At 40.9% G+C, this 21,937-nt stretch overlaps 1 protein-coding gene across 3 annotated transcripts in view; it reads right to left on the bottom strand.

Annotated features, from left to right (window-relative positions):
- Window positions 1-349: 349 nt before the first annotated feature.
- LOC146648583 (caspase-8-like) overlaps window positions 350-21,937 on the bottom strand; it is a 114,998-nt gene continuing 93,410 nt past the window's right edge. The window contains exons 1-4 of one of the 3 annotated variants that reach the window (XM_085390470.1): window positions 1,808-1,941; window positions 1,580-1,682; window positions 948-1,497; window positions 350-859 (exon numbers count right to left, since the gene is read on the bottom strand). In XM_085390470.1, coding sequence (XP_085246596.1) covers window positions 721-859; window positions 948-1,497; window positions 1,580-1,682; window positions 1,808-1,816 — 801 coding nt within the window. In that variant the 5' untranslated portion in view covers window positions 1,817-1,941 and the 3' untranslated portion in view covers window positions 350-720. Of the gene's footprint in view, window positions 860-947; window positions 1,498-1,579; window positions 1,683-1,807; window positions 1,942-4,497; window positions 4,666-21,937 lie in introns of those variants that run through there. The other 2 variants (XM_085390471.1, XM_085390472.1) reach the window with 2 other exon arrangements.

Raw genomic sequence — 21,937 nt, 5'->3', positions numbered from 1 at the left:
CAGCTGTGGTCTCTTTGCTCCAGCACAGACTACTCAAACACTGGGATGTCCTTCTCTGAACTTCACCTTTTTTAAATCAAGTATTTCCCTTCATCTAACAGTTCAGAGATCCACATGGAAAAAAACAAAACAAAATGAGGGACAGAAGAAAATAAACAACATTTTTGAAAAAAGGTTTTGCTGGAACATTTTTCTTTCAACCACATATGGTAGCCATGGTAACTTTCAGGATTTGTGGAGGGAGAAATCAAGTCAAACTGTTCTGAAGCAAACTGATGTATTCTGAGAGAATTAAAAGACATAACAAGTGAAATGTAACATTTTTATTGTTACTATCAGGAGACCGTTGTGAGATTTGTTGTTTGAAATAAAAGTAACCTTTTTGATTGATTAAGTAATGTTACTAGGTTTAAGAATGTAAAGGCTCAGTTTAGGAAAAGCACCCGTGAAGCTCTACTGCAGCACATGTAAAAACCTCCCAACACAAATAACACCAGGTGTGTTCCCAGTCTGAGATTTATTCTTTGATATAAAACTGCTACAGTATGAAATGCAGCACCTCAATGCGAGATTCAGATTTAGAAAAATAAAAGATTTAAAATGATGACAGAAAGATGGAAAATATAAAGGAAACATTTTAAGAAACATAATAAGTAACTCTGATAAGTAATCATGCATCCCTAGTTGCACAGTAAGATGTGCTGTATTTCCATGATGACTTCAGGTGCGCTGAGGTGGCAGCACAAGTTTCTTTCTCAGGGTGAATCTCACTTCAGGCATCTGCTTGGCCAACGAGGAGGTCTCTCTATGTGCTACATCATCGTTCACGTAGTGGAGGATGGAGACGATGTCTTCGCCCCTAAGAGCATTTATAGAGATACAAAAACATGTTGATATCACTGTCAGGGTCAGTGTGCACATGTGTTTGGTGATTTTAAAACAATTACCTGGGACAGCGCTCCTTCAGCTGCTCACAAAGAGACTGAACGAACCAGCTTCCATCGACTATATGTCGATGTGCAGCATGATCTTCAACAGTGGCCATGGCAACCAGAACATCAGCTTCCTCAGGGATGGTCAATGGTGAAGTATCATCATCAATCTCCATATCGTTCATCTGCACTCCACGCTGTATGTTACTTCCTTGGCAGGCCTGGATCAGGAACACTTTGGGCTTACCGGTGAGGACTGACTGGTCACACCCCCTGAACTTTCGGGTAATTTCTTTAATGGGGAGGGGGTTCCTGTCAGTTCCCAAAACTACACCCTTTTTTCCGTGACTCAGAATAGAGCAGATGAAAGCATCACCGTGCTCAAGGACCTGCTGAGGATCAACAAAGCTGCTGCCATCCCACTCTTTTAAGTTGAACTTCTGCAGCTGAGACATGTCTGCCAGGGAAGCAACAAACGTCAGTGCCTGATCCATCTGATCCTTGTTCAGGTCTTCACACATCAGCACTCTGAAGCCCAGACACCTGAACACCTCTGCCAAGCTTTCTGCAAAAAATGTAATTAGAGAAAAATATTTAAGCACCAGATACTAACAAGAAAGAATAAAAAATCTGCCCCTGAAACTTACGGGCGTCTTTATCTGTCCCTCTTCTCTGTGAACCATCCTTGAAGTTCTTATTGTTTATGATCACGCAGAGGCCGACGGGCCGGCTAATGATTTGATAAACATCCTAAAGAGTGGACACCAAGATTTTACATGTGTTACTACAGGATGCGTAACCACAGAATTTCATCTACATATCTGTCTCAAGCAATGTCACAAGTGTAGGAGGCTGTTTCTGCATCAGCATCTTACCTGTGACATATTCCCATCTTGTAGCAGAACATGTGAGGGAAGAACAATAAAACTGAGGTAAACAACCAAACACAACAGGAGACACAGTGTTTCTATACTGTGTTACGTGTGTGTTACCGTGCTGACATGAAGACACTTGGACAGGCTCGGATAAAAGGGGGGTACAACTCAGCTGTAAACTCGCCAGCTGAGGGAAAGTTTCTTTAATGGCGCCATCGGTTTGCAGGAGGTTCAGGAAGTCTTTGCATGTTTCTTCTCCTTTATTCATGATCTTATCCACGAGCTCATTGATGTGTGTCTCCACATTTGCACTGTTGATGCTTTTAAGATTGTTGTACTCCCGCTGAGTGATCAGCTTATTCTCATAAACTTTGTTGAGAATTAGCCTGTGGTCTCCGGACAGACTCTCATGAATGGCTGTTTTATTGCTCCTTATTGCATTTTGGGCCGACATGCTGAATCTGCGCAAAGGAAAGAGTCAGAGGTGATCCTAAACACTACTGTCTATGAGAAGGAAGTGGTTTAGTACAGCTTACTATCGTAATAATAGCTGCACATTATATTACATAAAACGTAATTCTCTTACGGTCAGTTGGAACTTCTGCTGTCCTTGAAAACGAAACCTCGTTCCTTCTTTCAAATAACATTGAGCTCGAAACTATCCCGCCTTCTGAGAACAGACTCGGAAGTGACTCAGATCCTCCAATAACGACTACACGCTATACAATAGCACCCTCTACTTCTGGACAGCAGGAATAACAGGTTTACAGCCTTTGGTGTAGCACTGAGAAGAAGCTGTGCTGCAGCATCCCTGTCGCAGCAGAGAGTATTCCCCACAAATCCCCCACCCTGCTGCAAAAACGCACAGTATTACACAAACATAACATATTTTGTAAAGATCTCACAGTGGATTTCACACTGAATTTATCCGTGCGTGTGTGTGTGTGTGTGTGCACGCCCATGTGCAACTGTACATTGTAAATCATGATTAAAAGACATAAAAGCTGCATTTTAAGAAATAAATTTATGGAGCGCATTGTATTTACCATGATAATTTATTTGGTGAAGGCAGACCCTTTGTATATGTGGAAAACAAACCACATATCTGCCAACCTGCTGCCTCAGGCTCAGGTGTTCCACTCCCATTGCCCCATTCCCACACACTGATATCTGAGGATGGAGGTTAGTTATTTTATGTCACAAAACAAGTGGAATTGTGTAAGGAAAAAAAAATCTTTCCTTTTTGCTAAGGCATATAGGATTCCCATGATGCATTGAGTATTTCTTCCTCAGTCACATTTCTCACTCACTGTGTGTTAATAGACCTCGCTGCATTGAATTATTAATCTTCAGCTCTCTTCCACAGCATGTCTTTTATCCTGTCTTCCTTCCCTCACCCCAACTGGTTGCAGCAGATGGCCGCCCCTCAGGGCCGTGCAGAGAGGTTTAAAGGGGCGGGTGCTCAAAGTTAAAAAGGGGCACATTGAACCAGGCTGAATAACAACAACACACATTCATCAAGAATCTAATATGGGAAGGGCAGGGCTGTGTTGATCTGAGACTGTAGACATTAAAAAGTCCATAGGAGAGATGGTAGCTGATTAAACAAGTGTCATGAGATAATAACAAAATGCAAAGATTGGTGACAGCGCTTGGAACCATAAGGCAACAAAAAACTGTGAGAAATAATTTAGGCTCTGCCTGTGAATCACTCTTTGCTTCTCTTCTTCCATCCCATCATTTCATATATCACTCTCCACTTGCTATGTGAGAACAAGGCACAACTTGCTATTGCAATAAACTATAATTTAATTATCCACACCTAACAACTCTTGCACTTAATCTATAATAAAATGATGACAGAAAAATGTTATAGCACTGCCTTTAGTAGCCTCACACAGCTCCTATGTCCTCCTCATGTCCTTACCAGGCATGTCTGGACAATGTTATATCATGAGTAATATTTTTTTTTTAAACTCCATCTAAATAAAACACACACATGCACGCACACACAGGGACATTTTAGACCTTCTTCAGAATACTGTACTATGGGCATCATGGTGCTGATCCAGAATCCTTACATTATTATTTATTACTAGAGCTACAATAATAAAGCAATGAGGAGGGGGAAGTAATAAATATGAAATAATGTATTTATGATGATTCCATTTGTTTCACTATCCACTCTGTGCAGGGCAAAGCTTATTACATTTTTAAACTGTAGAGATACAATCATTTTACTGCTGTAAAATCCAACTTTTGTCTTATTTAAAATATAAATCTAATATAATCTGCTTCTTAATGTATGTTCTTTAAAATACAGCTTGTGTTTTTTAATATATTATAATAATTATTATGTGGACATACATATTAGACCGTTTTTTAGTGAAATATAATCCCTCCAGAAAGGCAGGAAAAGCCCAGAAACTTACTTTAAAACTAAATATGTTCCCTAAAACGGTGACAGAGCTACAGACCCATGACAGCCTTACACAGGTAGCCAGCAGCTATGACCAGCACTACTTGTGCAGTTAATAAAAGGACAGGTAATGTTTGTCGCGCTGTTGCACACACAGCACGCTCGTTTGTTTCAGTTCGTCAGTTGCCACAAGACAGCTTACCAACGTGTACGTAATAAGCTAATACTCCTGGGTGCTATACACTACAGTTTACGCTGTACACCTACTTACTGGTTGTGTCGCATCAGTCTGTGTCTCTGAGTTAACTTGTGTTTCTCCTACAGCTCCGGACCGCTAAAAATGCGCGTGCTCTTTGTGAGCTCGTTCCCGGCTCGTAACCAGCGCGTTCTGCCGTCAAGGGCGATCATTGGTTAAATGTGATCATCTGACTGATGCAAGCCAGATCCTTTTATTTAGCAAAACTGTGATTAATAGTTAAATATTATTGTTGAGGGGCACAGACAGGACTCCGCACGCACACACACATAAAAAAAAAAAAATTGCCTCAACAAAAGGGCACTTTGGGCACCCATCAGGAAAGGGGCGGGTGCTCAAGCCCCTCTAGCCCCCCCCTCTGCACGTGCCTGCCGCCCCTCCCTGAGCCTGGTTCTGCTGGAAGTTTCTTCCTGTTAAAAGGGAGTTTTTCGCTTCAAACTGTGGCCAAAGTGCTTGCTCATAGGGGGTCATGTAGGGCTGGGTATCGTCACTGATTTCTAGAATGATTTGATTCCGATTCACAAGGTCCCGAATCGATTCGATCCACGATTCGATTCGATTCAACACTCGCAAGACTTTTTCAAAGGTGTGAGCATCACAGCAGATACCTTTGTGTCAAAGTAGCTGAAGATAAAACACAGAAAAACATGAAGGTGATTTTCCTGTCCGGGATTTTATAAAAATATTCTGCAGTACATCAAAAACGAAAGAAAACCATTAATCAACATATGAACATTACCTCTGAAGTTACAGAGGTTTTATTAGAGACACAGCTAAGTGTTTTGCATTTTGTATAATTTTAAAAAGTTTAAATTTGTTCAGTAGCCTATTGAACCACAGAAATTAGGTTTTCTAAGTAAAAGGGAAAAACAACAGTAGACTTGTGCATAACAAGCAAGCGAATAATGCAGAAAAAAGATTTTTAGCTGGGAAACTGTTCTATACAGAGAGCGCGAGAGAGAGAAAGAGCTGTGCATGAAGTGTGATTTTTATCGTGGTGGAAGCAAAACAGCAAAAGTCAGAGGGAATGCATGACGAGGTTTATGTGAAGCGTAGTTTGGATCTTCATTTGCTGCTGGTTCGGTCAATATTGTTTGGAGAGAGATAAAACTAACAGCTTTAGAATCAACGCAAAAGGGGCTTAAACATAAAGCGCGACCCGCCGAAACATCAGAATCAGCGAGGTGTCGGCTTTCAGCCCCGACCGTGTCCGTGCTGTCGGGTGAGAAAGGCGACATCTCACTGATTCTGATCCGCTTTGTGTTTACATCTTTGTGCAGAATCCGTGTACCTGCTCTCATTTACTGTTTTAGCTTTTGTGTGGATTAACCTGAGATTCTGGCATTTCGGGCAAAATTAATTTATATTAAAAAATCGATTCAGGATTTTAATGAATCGATATCACGTTATCCAAGCCAGAATCGATTTTAATCGATAAATTGATTATCAAAACCCACCCCTAGTCATATGATTGTTGGGTTTTTCTCTGAATGTATCATTGTAGGGTCAACCTTACAATATAAAGCGCCTTGAGGCGACTGATGTTGTGATTTGGTGCTATATAAATAAAATTGAATTGAATAGAACAAACAGCAGCCCGATATCAGTCAGAGCTGCCATTAAACAGAAGCTATGAACACAGCTCTCTTGAGTGGGCAATTGAAGAAGTTTGTTTCAAGTTTTAGATTTAGGTTGCTCTTCATATTGTTTTGATGCCACCAAAGAAGACTGTGTTGAAAAGCTTTCAGTAATGAACCGTTTTTCAGTACAAGCTTAAATGCTTCAGAAAGCTTCATTTAGCCTGCAGAAACACAAAGTCCATTGAGCCAAAATGGAAGGAAACACACGGGCAGACAAAAAGTACAACACAACAGAAAGCTAGGACAAACCGAGAGTTTATATACAGACAGATGGAGCATTAAAAGAGAATGAGTCACATCTGGGGGAAAATAAGAAACAGGTGAAAATAATCAGATAACTAAACAGGGGAAGCAAAAACGCACAGGAGACAGACTAGAAAAATAAAACAGGAAATGGCGACTATAGATATGGATGAAACACGGAACGTAAAATAAACTTAACCAAGGAACAGAATACGATCAAACTAGAATTATGAACAGAACACAGACTACAGGTAAAAAGGCCTGAGGATATAGACATAATGAAACCAGCCATACTATAAAAATAAAAATTGCATAATTACAACAGACTAAGGGTCAAAGAAAAACCTAAAAATAACAGAAAATGAGCAGGAAAAAACAAAACACACACACACACACACACACACACACACACACACACACACACACACACACACACACACACACACACACACACACCAAAAACAAAATCAGTATATATAGTATATAGTAACAAAATAAAAATAAAACAAATGCCGTTGTAACTGAACTAACTCCATAAAGGTTTAGTTTCACCAAACTAAAGAAAACAAGAAAACACCTGCAAATATTTTCTAAAAGTAGTGTTTGTTTTAAATTTAAAATATTGTACAACAAGACCAAGCTGCAAACGTGAACGCAATTCTTTTTTTCAACTGAAGCCTTTAATCGAACAATCAAACAAACAAATTGCCACTCTCTTATGGCCAGACACGTGACAGCTCTTCTGCTATCATTTTGTTCACATTTGAAATAAAAATGCAGACATAAGTGTACACATTAGTTTTTGAGTGCTAGTGAAAAGGGTTTTCTTTTTGTTTGTACTCTCTTGAGAATTTTTCTCCTCAAAATGCAACATTTGTACTTGCAAAAATTATTTACGTGCGCTTAGAATAGAGGCACATGATCTATAAGTCATTTCTAAATGTTAATGTTTGGTTTATTTCGGTGTTTTATTGGTTCCTGACTAAATCAGTTTGGCTTCATAACTGGACCGTTTAATTTAATATTGAAGCCTTACTCTGAGAGCTGTCAGTATACTTTGAATTTCACCCGTCATATCCCCCCCGATGTAAAATCTTCTGTTCTTATTTAAACGGCTTACTGTGAATTGAATTTAACATTAAAATATATTTTAATTCAAGAGGAAACATTTTCACCGGGAGCAAAAATATTAAGTGGACATCCTGAAGATTGTATTTTAAATATTGTTCAGTTCTCTTCCAAACCCCAGCAGCTGTGTGTTGTAAGTTTTGAGTGTCTATTAAAATGAAAATAAAAGCATTCTAACATCTCACCTGTTTGTCTTTATTCAGGCATACATGTGTTTATTAATAGAGAGATTAAGCTTGTGTTTCTGACATGTAGTGGCTTTGCTTAACCGTATGAAGCTTATTAGACATTATGAAACAGATGATACGTAAAAGCAAATTTTGCCAAAGTGCTTAAGGTACTTTTTAATTATTTTTTTCTTAAAAAAAATCTACTACATTATGTGCATTTTTTTCATTTCATGTGTAATTTCCAATGCAAATATTAATCACAGTTACATTAAGAAGGAAACGCAGTAAAAACTCAGGAACGGAGATGTCATCACGTACACTGCCGTCCTCGGGAAGTCAGGACTCCCATGTGAATCGACAAAGTCCGGACTGGCGAGAGAATTGAGAAACTGCCATTATTTGTTGTATTTCGTCACTGGGAGCCTCCAAACATAAAAACTTGAGCCTAAACAGAAACACGTGAAAGGCAGTCCTGCTCGTGTATTCATCACCAGGAGATATCAAAGACATGAAAGGCAAAATCGTGTGCCATAGCCAGGGGTTAAAATGGGCCCGTGTTTTTATTTATTTATTATTGCAATGGTGGCTGATAATGAAGTCGTCAGCAAAGAACAAGTGACTTTTAATGAACACAGCACATAAACATAGTTGAATGTAGTACAGCTTACATGTGTGTTTATCAGTTAGCCATCTTAACTATATTCCTGGACAGCATTATTCTTCGACAGTATTCCACAGTGGTGCAGTTTGGTATGTAGCGCAGTGAGTTTTAGGCCTCAGTAATGCAGTGCAACGTTGTTATTGTTAAGTGTGATTCATCACCAAGCTGTCAATCACTTGAGTTGACCTCATTTAAATCGATAATAAAATATAAATATTATACATATAAGAAACCCCAAAGAATAAATTCGAAACCGAATTGGTTAAGAAAGAACAAGCCCCGCCTCCCCCTGCTATTTACGTGCTCAGATGCAGCCTGAACACACACACACACACACACACACACACACACACACACACACACACACACACACTGTTTAAAGTTTAGTGTTAACCTGAGTCACTGATCATTTACAGTATTACAGAGTCTGGCAGTCTTTGCATGATGTCCACGTTACTGTAAGTTTCCAGCTGACTCTCAGCTGTGCCAGCAGGAAGGAGGCTCAATAAACCTGCATCCTGAGGTTTGTCATGCAGGATTAAATGAGGCAGACTTTGTTCAGACAGCTAGGATTGTATTTTACACTGACCCTAGATCAGTATAAGTATCATACAATGTAAACGAAGCACTGAAACTTGCACATATTTTTATAGATGCATTGAAGCTAATCGGGATATTTACTGTCAATCTGTGGCTGCGATTAATGACTTTACTGGAAACTTTATTAAGTAGTAACTCATTACTTCATCACAGAGGCTAATATTTCTGTCCTAAAATCGTTTAATCGTTTAAATAGTAACAGCCAGTGGCGGAGCGGGGGTGGCTTAAAGTTAACAAATATGTTTTTTATATTTATCAACCTAAAAAAATAAACATTTAGTCTGATTTGATGTTACAATTAAAAAAGTGTTTGTGTTTTTGATCTGAAGAGTGTGTAAATATCTGGTTTCAACTGTATATTTGATGATGTTGATGTTTGACTTGATTGTCAGCACAAAGAGGGAGAGAGAGGAACAGAGAGGGAGAGAGAGGAACAGAGAGGGAGAGAGAGAGAATGAGGACAGAACAGAGATGGAACAAGAGCAGGTGACACAGACATGTTAGTCAAATGGTTGTTTAACAAAAGTATCACCGTATCATAGGTACTCATGTATCTTGTACCTAGTGTTTCGTTTTAGGTTTGTTATTTTTCAAATTCTATATTTATTAAGTTATGCAGGATTGTTTGCACAACAAGGCTAAATAATTATATAAACTTTCAGTGTACTAAATAGTGGACTTTGGTAGAATTAAAAAAATAAGTGTAGTGCAGGTCTATGAAGATTTTTCGTGCTACTATCATCTAGTTCTGATTCTGATTCATGCATACTACCCTTTAGGGCTAAGCCCCGGGTGTATCAAATGTCTGCCTCCGCCTCTGGTAACAGCCTTATTGTAATATAAGCTAACCTTTACACCGTAATGTTAAGCTAGCACCATAAAGACAGTAAAACACATAATAATATCTAGAAATGCATCTTAAAGCTGTTATATTAGCACTCGTTCTATTACTAACGTAACCACATTAACATTATTGACACTCGCTGACTTTCCATAGTCGTTGATAAGTGAAGCAGATGGAGCCTGACCCTGCGTCGCATATTTGATGAATTAAACCTTGTGATCCACAAAACAGCAGCGGCTTCGCTCATGCGCGATTCATTTGCAGTTTGGATGCATAGGTGTGAACATCTCCTGCCCTGATAGCAGCTGGGGGAGGACTATCCTCCGCCCATGAGCACTTTGGCACGAGTGAGGTGCCCACGGCAGCACCGCTGCTTGTTGAGAGCAAGAGTGATACGTGTTTTCATGTCAAAAAGTCGTCATAAATAAGTCTCCAATAACACCAGAATAAGTCTCCAGATTTTCTAGTCGCTTTTTAGGGGGAAAAAAGTCGCTAAGGGGGTCTGAAAACTCGCTAAATATAGCGACAAAGTCGCTAAGTTGGCAACACTGGTTAGGAGTGAGCACGTGTTGCAATGTATATTTGTACGTGTGATTTGGCTCTAGAAGAATGTACAAACAGCAAATGTGAGTTTCACTTGTCATTACACTTCAGCGGAAGTATCAACAGTGCATGCATTAACCTGGACATGGACAACAGCAGAGGTGGGCAGTAAAGACACCCAGGTGTCGTCCACATATCTGTACCAGTGGCTGGGTACTCTTCCTTTGAAAGAGCCAAGAGCCTTCCTTTCCACTTCCTCCATGTAAAGGTTGGCTACAATAGGTGACACGGGGGAGCCCATGGCACAGCCATGTTTTTGTCTGTAAAAGCCTTCGTTGTACTTGAAATATGTAGTGGTGAGGCAGAGGTCTAACAGTGTGCAGATCTGATCGGGTGTGAAGTTGGTCCTGTCCTCCAAGGAGCTGTCTTCTTGTAGTCGTTTTCTGACAGTCTCCACGGCCTCCGTGGTGGGTATGCAAGTGAAGAGAGAGACTACATCAAAGGACACCATGGTTTCATCTGGATCCAGGGTAAGTTTCTGGACCTTGTCGGTGAAGTCGGTGGAGTTCTTGATGTGGTGTGGGGTGTTCCCCACGAGAGGAGCAAGGATGGTAGCAAGGTGTTTAGCAATGTTATAAGTGGCTGAGTTTATGCTACTGACTATGGGTCTGAGTGGGACAGCTTCCTTGTGGATTTTAGGAAGTCCATAGATGCAGGGTATGGCATCACCTGGGTAAAGACGGTGATATGTAAGGCGGTCAATAATTTTGTCCTTTTCAAAGTCTTGAAGGCAAGCTATAACTTTCTTTTTGTAGCTGCTTGTGGGGTCTCGCTTTAGGGCTTCGTAGGTATTGTTGTCACTGAGGAGAGTAGTGATCTTTGTATGGTAATCTGTAGTGTTTAGGACCATGGTGCATCTTCCCTTATCAGCTGGTAAAACAGTGATGTTGTGGTCTTTGCTCAGGGAAGCGACGGCCTTCTTTTCCTGTATTGTGAGGTTGGATGGAGGGACTTTGGCACTGGAGAGCGTGGCTGAGACTTTCATCCTGATTTGCTCTGCTTCTGTCTGTGATAATTTATTAATCCGTATGGCAGATTCTGTGGCTGTGATGAGGTCCACTATGGGCAACTGTTGTGGAGAAATGGCAAAATTGAGTCCTTTGGCTAATACTCTCTTTTCAGGTTCAGTGAGAATCCTGTCTGAAAAGTTCTTAACCCATTTCTCCTGACTGACTTAAGGTGTGTTTTCTTCTCTGGGTTGTGTAGGTTCAGGATGAGGAGTGTGTGTTTTTGAAAGCAAGGTGTGAAATTTCCTGCGTTGTCTTTTAGTATTAGTATTTAGTATTTATTTATTTATTGTCATTGTCAAGAACAATGAAATTGCGTTTGGGGCTTCCATACAACCCCCAAAAAAGAAGAAAATAATAAATACCCCTTAAAACCCAAGTGTACATATTTAACCCAGTGTGACTCCAATGCAATAAGACAATCCTTAGCAATAATGTTCGTAGAAATTCAGACAAAGACCTGAGAAACATGACAAAATACAACAATGCAACCCATTCAATATTATTGTACTGTGAGATATGATATCAGATATGATAGTTATCTATTTAAGAAAGAGGGGGGGGGGCAGGAGGGGGAAGAGAATAAAGATATGATGCACCAATGCAGACCAGTTCATTGCGATTAAGAAGTTGGATATGGTTATTGTCCGTGAGAGGGGGGCAGAGAGTTCAGGAGCCTCACAGCCTGTGGATACAGGCTGTTGGCCAGTCTGGATGTTCTGGCCTGTATAGACCTGTACCTTCTCCCTGAGGGCAGCAGATGGAAAAGGTGGCGCGCAGGGTGATGTTGGTCCCACAGGATACTGTGCACCCTCCTCAGACAGCGAGTGGGGAAGATATTACTGATCTCTGGCAGACTTGTTCCAATAATTCTGCCAGCTTCTTTCACCACCCGCTGGAGTGCTTGCTGATCGGCCTTGGTGCAGCTGGGGAACCACACTAGAAATCCATACGTCAGAACGCTGCTGATGGCACAGTTGTAGAAGTTCAACATCAGAGATCTGGGAATGTGTGCGCTCCGCAGTCTCCTCAGGTAGTAGAGGCGCTGTTGGGCCTTCCGTACAACTGAGGTGATATGGTTGCCCCAGGACAGGTCCTCGGTCACAGTTACCCCCAAGAATTTAAAACTGCTCACCCTCTCCACCGCCTCACTGCCAATGAAGAGAGGCAGATGGTTGTTATGACCCCTCTTCCGGAAATCTACAATGATCTCCTTGGTCTTTTTGGTGTTTAAGACCAAGTTATTGTCGTGGCACCATGACTCTAGTTGTTGCACCTCTGTCCTATAGTTTGTCTCATCATTGTTGGATATAAGTCCGAGCACTGTAGTGTCATCTGCAAACTTAACAATGAGATTGGACGCGCAGGAGGAAATACAGTCATGGGTGAAGAGAGTGTATAGCAGAGGGCTCAGAACACACCCCTGAGGGGCACCGGTGTTGACCACAAGGGTGGAAGAGGTGTTCTTACCCACTCTGACACTCCTTTAGAGTGTTGGGCCCGCTGAGCCTTGTCCACAAACTTGTAAACCCCTTCTAAGATTGGAGAGGGTAGAAGGATTTCCAGTTCCTGCAGGGTCTGGCTGATCTTGATCTGGAGGGCATCTATGGTGAAATGGACCTGTCTTATCCTTTCACTTAAAAGGTGATTTTGTGCTCTGTAGAATCAAGTCTGCTCTGTATCCCCTGACAGTGGATCCAAGGCGCAGGCTCTTAGGAACAACTCTGCTTTGTCTACATCTTAGGTTGAAACGGAGATGGTTCCTATAATCCGCTAGTTTCCTCGATTCCCTTTCATACTCCCGCACCAGTTGAAGGGTGTTCCTCCCAACATGTACGGCAATATGGCTGTGAAGGTTCTCAGTCATCCAGGTCACCGTAGTCAAAGGAGCTTGCAAAGAAAAGCGTCTGGACTTCTTTAAGTTGCTTGAAGACGTTTCACCTCTCATCCGAGAAGCTTCTACAAAACGCGACTACAAATGTTGTGGGTGCTAAATAAACAGAAGAAATTGATCCCTGTTGTCTTTGCTTACTGATTGTTTTTAGTGTTGACAATCCACATTGCCGGGATTGTATCTGTCAACATGTTTGTGGGTAGATCTGGATGTACCAGGGGTTAGTGCAGCCACTCAGCCTCTACTCAATGTGATCATAGCAGCAGGTGCAGATGTGTCACAAGTTAATCTAGTAGTAGGCTATGGTACTTGGCCACAGGTGGCAGCAGTGGACTGACCTCCATTGGAGACTGCTCCAGCTGCTGTGTGATAGTGGATCTGCTACAAATTGAAGATCATAAGCAAGTTTTGGAAATTAACCCTTGTATTAAGTTGAAGAACAAACAATTGACATTGATTTTGTTGCGGTTCATTTAGATCCGTACTGTGTAAATCCACTCAGAATTATCCAAAAACTGCAATAAAACAATAGCAACTTTATTTTCCATTAGATAAACATGTAGAACACAGACATACAACAGTTAGACTTTCCATAACTATTTTAGGAACAATTTGGTTTTTCGTTCTTACAAACACATTTCTTTTGAACTTGCCCAACGTTCTCAGTTTTTCAATGTTCAACATTTTCTATTTTGTCCACATGATGGACAGAATGTAACTGTGTGCTTTCTGCAGATGTACTTCTTGCATTTCTCACAAAGAGTCCTTGTTTTCAAACAGGAACCTTCCTAACTAAGATTTAAAACAAAGGATTTCTACGTCTCCTCCAGTCTCACAAACAGATGACAAACCAAGCGACACACCTGAGTCACTGACTTTCTTAAATCCACTCACTCTCACTGGCTGTTTATTACTAATCACTGTGTAACTGCTGTGAATTCACAGTAACTGCCATCTCCTTACAAATGTTTATTAGATTAACCACACTTATAAAGACTGTATATAACAACCAACTCTAAAATGTTTGTTCGCAGAGAAAAGACACAGGCAGACTACACTAACGACATGTAACGGAGGCGGAAGGCTGGTTTTACTTCCACAGTGGGTTTTGTGCGAAGGAAGAAAATCTTCCTCCAACCGGATTGAGCAGTGGAGCCGCCAAGGGAAAGCACACGATTAAAAACTGTATAACTAAAATATAATTTATTATATTTAAATAGTTAAAAATGTAAAATGAATTAAAACAACCTTGGCCAAGGGGTAACACAATGAAAATCAATAAAACACAACATTAAAAGTCCAGTGGCCTGCGCCACGACCTAAAAGTCCCAGGGAGCTAAGAAATCCGGCGAAGTAGTATAAAAAGGGAAACCCAGCGGAGTCCTCTCCTTCCTTTCCGCATTCGCGTCCCGATATGCTGGAGAAAGGGAGGAGCGGCAGTCACTATTCTTCTAGACAGTTTTATTTCATAAAAAGGGATAAGTCAGAGACTTACCCCGGGTGGGCAGAGCTCTCAACTCCGCCCGCCGCTTCTTTAAAACTGCAAATCGGCACAGCCGTCTCGTGCCTTCCGCTGGTGCTGTCTCCACTCTCCCCGCTGGTGTTGTCACTCCCCGCTGGCCCTCTGCGCGCTGGCCCTCTGTGCGCTGGTCCTCTCCTCAAAGTCAACTCCAGCCGTCTTATATGTCACTCTGTAAATTATCTTGCCTCCCTCTCAGGTGTGTCCAATCAATAAAAACGGGGGAAAAGGCGGAGTCTCTCCAGGACAATTTGACGGTATAACGAAAACATGCAACAACATAACCACTGCACAAAACATGACTGATAGGTTTGTAGCTTGTACCTATCCGCTGGAACGTTGAAGACAATATAGTTACACTGCAAAGCAAGACACAAGCAGGCTGGTTTTACTCATGCATGAGGGAAAGCTGGCTGGAGCCGAGTGTCGTTCCACCACTTGACCTCCGTCAGACTCTCAGCCAGGCTCCCCATAGCACTCCTTTTATTGTGGTTACATGAATATGCATAGGGTCATTAACATATGACATCTTACATAGGTATACATGTGAACAAAGAATACTGTGTGTGTGTGTGTGTGTGTGGTGTCCAGATGTGACCCTGTGAAGACTCCCCAAAGCTGGTGCCAGGAGTCTAGCGGTCCATCTGAACAAAAGGCTCTTATACTTAAACAGATATACGTGTGCTTGCTATACCATAAATCAATAAGAAAAGATACGACCTCTCCTAGGAGGTGTGATCTACGCCGGAACACTCTGTAGAGGGAGTGAACGCACTCCCCCTTCATGCTACACAGAGCTGTTACAGACCTCCTAGGATGAGACATTCTTTCAATCTACAAATGATTATACACTTCTAAGCATATGTGGGTAAATGTTTCTAAGCATAAATGACAATCAACAATACAAATCTAACAATGACCGATACATGCAATATAAAAACTAAGTAAATACACTTCATATTAAAATATAGCACAGCAAAACAACATCCGTCCTTCCCTGGATGACACATGTGATGTTACAACACTAGTGAAATATTAGTGTCATTTCATTCATTTCAAAGGTTTATTTGCATGACGCACAAACAGACACAATTGAAAGGTACAAATGTGCATGACACGAATTCAAACGTGGTGTAGATGTGTGTCACAAGTTGATCTGGCTGTAGGCTGTGGCACTTGGCCAGAGGTGGCGCTGGTTGACTCGACTCCATGTTAGTGCACAAAGTAAACTGCACGCTGTAGTTGTGAAGCAAAAACGCTGAATTCGGAGAAATAAACCGTGCGAGGGGAACGATAACGACGACAAGAGTCTCCTGATCGTTTACTCTTGCTGTCCCGTGAACAACATCGGCGTGGTGTTAATTGTTTGCTGTTTTCATGATTGCGTTGCGCATGAGGATATCACCAGGTAAACTCGCCACATTTTTAAACATTTTGTTGTTCAACAGCATCAAGACTGACGGAGTGTGTTTGAGACAACCTCACAAGTGTCACAGATGACACATTTGGCGTGTTTTTGCTGGTTTGTCGGTAGCAGCTCCTGAAACGCAAGACTGCCACACATCTGTTCGACTAACGCCAGTTGATCTAAACGCCAGTAGATCTGGAACACCAGCAGCCGCCTCGGGTCTCTCCTCCTGCCTCACCTTCCCTCATCCACCTGTTGCCTCTGTGGAAGCTCCGCCATAGCCACCACCAAACAACTGAGTTATTTTTACACATCGGCCAGCATCTGGCCAATCCACCACCTCTCATAAATAAGTCATCAGCCCACCGTGCAAATGTCCGATGGCTAGTCCAGCTATGTTAACTTGTTAATCTGCGGTGCCGTCTTTCGTGCTTGGCTCTCCTACCTTTGCTAACATGATGCGCATAGTGCAGAAGCCGGTGCTGCATTCACTTACCCTCGGATATCTGAGCTTCACTGTGAAACCATAATCGTACATTTGATATTTCATTAAATTTTATTGTTTTAGCTTCGGGATGGCACCTGGGGTGGCCAGTCTGGTTTGGGGGGGGGGGGGGGGGGGGGTGGCCTGTGCCCCCCCAGACCACCCCGCTGGACACGCCATTGGTTTGAATCCTGCAGCTTATCACACATTTGATTTCCATGTGTGACAACTGCAAGTGTCCAGAGTGAAGACAGACTGAGGGACCCACTGCTGCACATTATCTCTGAGGCTTTGCACCCCTGATGATCCACCAGGACAAACTCAGCAGTGTGTGAGGAAGAGGAGGAGGAAGAGCCAGCAGCAGCTGACAGATGGAGAGAATAGACAGAGTGTTCCCTGTTTGTGAAGGACTGCTAGAAAAGTTTAGAACTAACTAATGGGGCGATTGTGGCTCAAGAGTTGGGCGTTCGTCTTGTAATCGGAAGGTTGTCGGTTCGAGCCCCAGCTCCGACAGTCTCGGTCGTTGTGTCCTTGGGCAAGACACTTCACCCGTTGGTGCCAGTGTCCGGCAGCCTCGCCTCTGTCAGTGCGCCCCAGGGCGGCTGTGGCTACAATGTAGCTTGCCATCACCAGTGTGGATGATTGTGTATAGTGTAAAGCGCTTTGGGGTCCTTAGAACCAAGTAAAGCGCTATGCAAATACAGACCATTTACCATTTAATTGTCTGTCCTGAATCAGTCTTATTAGGTAATGTTCAAATAATTTTATCATCCCAGTGTTTTCAGTGTGGGAGAAAGTACTCAGGGCCTTCAAATTACACACTATGAAAGGCAGCAACAAGTTTAATATTCAGAAACTTAAAGTATGTATCAGCAGCAGAATGGACCTAAAAATAAATGTTTGTTTTAGTTCTATGAAGCTTTGAGTATTTTGGATTAGTAGCACTGCTGTGTTTGTTGTATCATATTGCTGTAATTGTTTATATGCTTTATATATTCTGAGATAAGTTGATCTATAGTGTTACATCATATTCTATAAGGATGTTATGTGTTTGTAGGCTTTCTGCCCAGTTTGACCCATTTAGCAGAAGTCAGCCTGTTTAAGACTCTGATATCTAAAGCAGTTATGACATGGTCTGATTTTCTCACCCAATAAAGGAATATTTAATATATCAGTCTAGTCTTCATTCTATCAAAAACAGTTATCACAACTTGTACATTTTCTTTTTACACATATATGTAAGCATTGAGCCAAAATACAAAACATTAAACATGTTAACAACACAAAAGCCATATTAAACACAGACTACTTTAGGCCCGGAAGTAGGATTCGTCACGTCATACCTTAAAGACCGGATTAAGATAAGATAGAACTATTAATCCCTCGGGTGGGTTCCTCTGGGAAATTCGATTGTCTCCCCAGAAACATTTCTATTGTGTTTTGTGTGCTTTTTCAGCTTTTTTCTTTTTGCAGAGTTTTTGTTTTTGCTGTGTTTTTGTTTTTGCAGGTGTTTTTCCTTTTGCAGGTGTTTTTGTTTTTGCAGGTGTTTTTGTTTTTGCAGGTGTATTTCTTTTTGCAGGTGTTTTTGTTTTTGCAGGTGTTTTTCCTTTTGCAGGTGTTTTTCCTTTTGCAGCGTTTTTCTTTTTGCTGGTGTTTTCTGAAGTTGCAGTGCAGCGTTTTTCTTTTTGCTGTGTTTTTATTTTTAGAGCATTTTTCTTTTTGCTGGTGTTTTCTGAAGTTGCAGTGCAGCATTTTTCTTGAAGTTGCAGTGCAGCATTTTTCTTTTTGCTGGATTCTTCTATTTGCAGCATTTTTCTTTTTGCTGGTGTTTTCTGAAGTTGCAGTCCGTTCGGCCTCTCAGGGCCACCGTATTTATTCCCATCTTGTGGCAGAACATCTGAGGGAAGGACAATAAAACTGAGTTAAACAACCAAACACAACAGTAGACACAGTACACTGAAAAAAAAACGGACTGGCCATCTCTTGGATTTATGTAAGCATCTTGCATGTATTTAACACAATTGCCTCATGTTTTAAAGTTAAATGTAACTATATAGTGTAAAAACTACATGATATGCAGAAAGGGTGTATTAAATTGTTTATATCATGTTCAGGTGAAGTAAGTCAATAAGATAGCAACGTTAAATCTCGTGAAACCACGCGTGATTTCATCTCGCGGGCTTTGGATCGTGGTTTAAAAAAGGTATCCATCTCAGTCAAGTCGAGCAGCCAACTCTACGTTCTTTGGTATGACTTGATTTTTTGAATTCATATTTACCATATTTCAGCCAAATGTAGTTAAACGTCTAGAGTGTCGCCATGTAACATGCTAAAAGAGAGCCGTTAGCTTATTTGCTGTTTTATCTGTTGTCAAAGAATTGGCGCTTTTTCATCTGAATTTGTCATTGGCACAAGAGCCGTAATATTACATTAAACCTAATTACGAGGCACTCATAACATAATTTGGTTTTCTGTGTGAATAGATTTGCCAACTGACTCTTCAGTTACATTGTGTATTTACTGCACCGTGGTATTAGTGAGATTTTGGACATTGAAAAGCTTTAGCTAATATCATCAGCGGCATTATGCTAGCTTACATCCCTACCCCTCCTGCCCTCACCTTCTGTCCTTTTGTTTTTGTTTGGTTTTTTTTGGGGGGGTTTTGCTGCACATTGAAAGATGACCTCTATTCTGCATTTCACCAGGAGTCAGCTGATGGATTGTGGGTTCAAGGTGTTATGGTTAGAAAGTATATTCTACTTTTGCTTAAGGTTTCTGTAACTTAATTATAATAAGGGTTTTTTTTATAATTATTAGGTGCATGCATAATCAAACAGACTGAGAAATCCAAAATCTGCCATAGGTTTAACTTATACCTGTATGTATTGTCAGAAAGGTGAATACTGGACTCACATTAATGCACACTTGAACTAAAATGAGGTTGTAACTTGTGGGTGGTTGGGTTGCAAATCAAAAACAAACATCTTTGGATTTTTTTAATCCCATAAGATCTGGAAACACAGTTTTTATTCAACAAAACATTACTGATTAACCAAGCACAGTGCCTGCTGTTATTTCAAAATAATTTTATGTCATTTCAGATAAAATGCAGGATTCCAGCGCATCCCAACCTTGCCTTTACAGTCAAGGTTTCTGATGGAGCTAAGTTTCTCTCTGACAGTCTGCTGAAAGTGTTTGCAAAGTGATCGAGGAAACAGGGCACAAAGCTAAAGGATGTAGCTGCCATGATGACAGTAAGAACTTTAAAATTCTTTAACTACAAAGTGTACATGTATTGCATTAGGTCAGTAAAAGATTTGTATGCTGCATCCATTAAAACAGTCAACTATTACCTGTGAGTACTGATTCCACTAAAAGGATGCCATAATTTCCGTCATGCATTTACTGGCCCACTGAGAAAAATGTATCTTTTTTTAAAAATATATGTTCTGGAAACTATATATCCATAAAGTTGATGTCAAACAGGAACTTTTGACATTGCTTTGTAGATGCTGGTGTTGCATGTTGACTGGTTTAAAAAGTCAAGAGTTTTTGTCTGGGATCATTTTCTTCTGTGCTACTGAAAAGTTCACAAATCTCTGTTTTCTTTGTTATAATACTTAACCCTAGAACACTATCGCTGGGTGATTTACACCCGAGCAAATACATTTACATGATTTCTCTCTCCTGCAGCTGTTTGCGTGTCGAGGAGCCTGTGCCTTCACCAGGGAAGTCTCAAATGTCCCAGGAATGGGTGGACCAAAGACCAGCTTTCCAGAGTCATTATTACTCTAATTTGTCATGTGTTGTCATATTTTGATATATTTGATTACTTTTTATTGGTTATATTATATCGGGTAAAAATCACCTGGCATTAGTGATTGTGTTAGTATTTATAGCGATAGTGTTCTAGGGTTAAGGATGACATTAATGCTCGAAGGGAGTCCCTCATCAAAGTGCTCCGCATCTGTGTGAAAGACAATTGCAACATCTTGGTGCAGGAGTTCACGGTGAGTGTTTTATGAGTAGATTGTGGCTTTGCAACATTTAAAAATGCATTCAGTTATCCACTTGATCCTCATTGGACTGGTTAGGACCAGTAGTCCTCTTTAATAATTTGAAGTTCACATGAGGCCTGGTAGTGAACTCGGCCGCCGGCCCTTGAGGCCTCACCCCCACCCCTATATTAGGGGTCACATCAGTGTGAAAAAACTTTAAATTTGTCATTCTAGTGAACAAAGGAAAATCCCACCAGTATTTACATTAGCTTTTGTTTGAAAAAAAAAAATGACCAACTGATCAACAGCTAACCAAATTGTGGGGCTGAAAGTCTAAATTCTAACATCTTCTGAGTGACATAAACTGGATTTCTGATGGGCCGGTGTCTTTCTAACAAAAACTAATGTAAAGCATTTGAAATTATTATGTTTTTCACCCTCTCTTAGAAACTCTGTTAGACCATGAATGGCAGCATGGCAGGCCACTCTTTGGCTATAACTATTTACTATGTTGCTTGCATTGGTTTAAATTACTCTAACATTAGAACTGGTAGATTCAAAAGAGATGAGTTTAAAAAGGAATCTTAAAGAAATGTTTTGTGTTTAACCAGGACTTGACTGAGGCCACTGCACAGATTGAGAAAACCACAATGAACATCTGTCTCCAGAGGATGCGCCAGGCAATGACTTTACTGATGTTGGCATCATCATCGAGGGTATAGTAGTTCTTCAAGATCTGGATAACGTGACCTTTGCAGTAGCCATGCTGTTTGGACCTTTTTTATTCCTTCAATATGAGTTACCCATCACAACTCTGCTACACTTTTGAGGTGATTCAAAGGGTGGTAATGGAGTTGGATGCAACTCAGCTCTCAAGAAAAGCTCACAAGTAAGACAAAACTGCTCCTGCTAGGAAAGCTCACTGTTATGCATGTGAGGTGATCAGCTCTAGGTGAGAGGACATTTAAATCTCACACTTGTTCTGCTGCATTTTTGAAGCTCAATTCCAGGAACAGATCGCAGAGTTCATTTTTATATACTCTGCAACTGCCATGAGGACAGGGCCATTTTTTTGTTGTTGTTGTTTGTTTTTCCTTTTGCTCTGTACAAGTTCTCTGTTTGTCTGTTTGGCAGCATTTTTCAATTTCTGTTTGTATTTTTTCTTTCTTTTACTAGTGAAGAGATGTAGCGTGAACAGTTATACAGTCTAAATATCCCATATGGGTCGTGTGAAATGGTATTTTCAGTTTCATTCA

Source organism: Rhamphochromis longiceps, linkage group LG18 (genome assembly GCF_057381845.1).
Source record: "Rhamphochromis longiceps isolate RC_006_pf linkage group LG18, R_longiceps_female_GT1.1, whole genome shotgun sequence".
In the NCBI taxonomy this organism is placed as follows: domain Eukaryota; kingdom Metazoa; phylum Chordata; class Actinopteri; order Cichliformes; family Cichlidae; genus Rhamphochromis; species Rhamphochromis longiceps.
The sequence above is the reverse complement of the archived record's forward strand: the minus strand, read 5'-3'. Positions and strand labels throughout refer to the sequence as shown.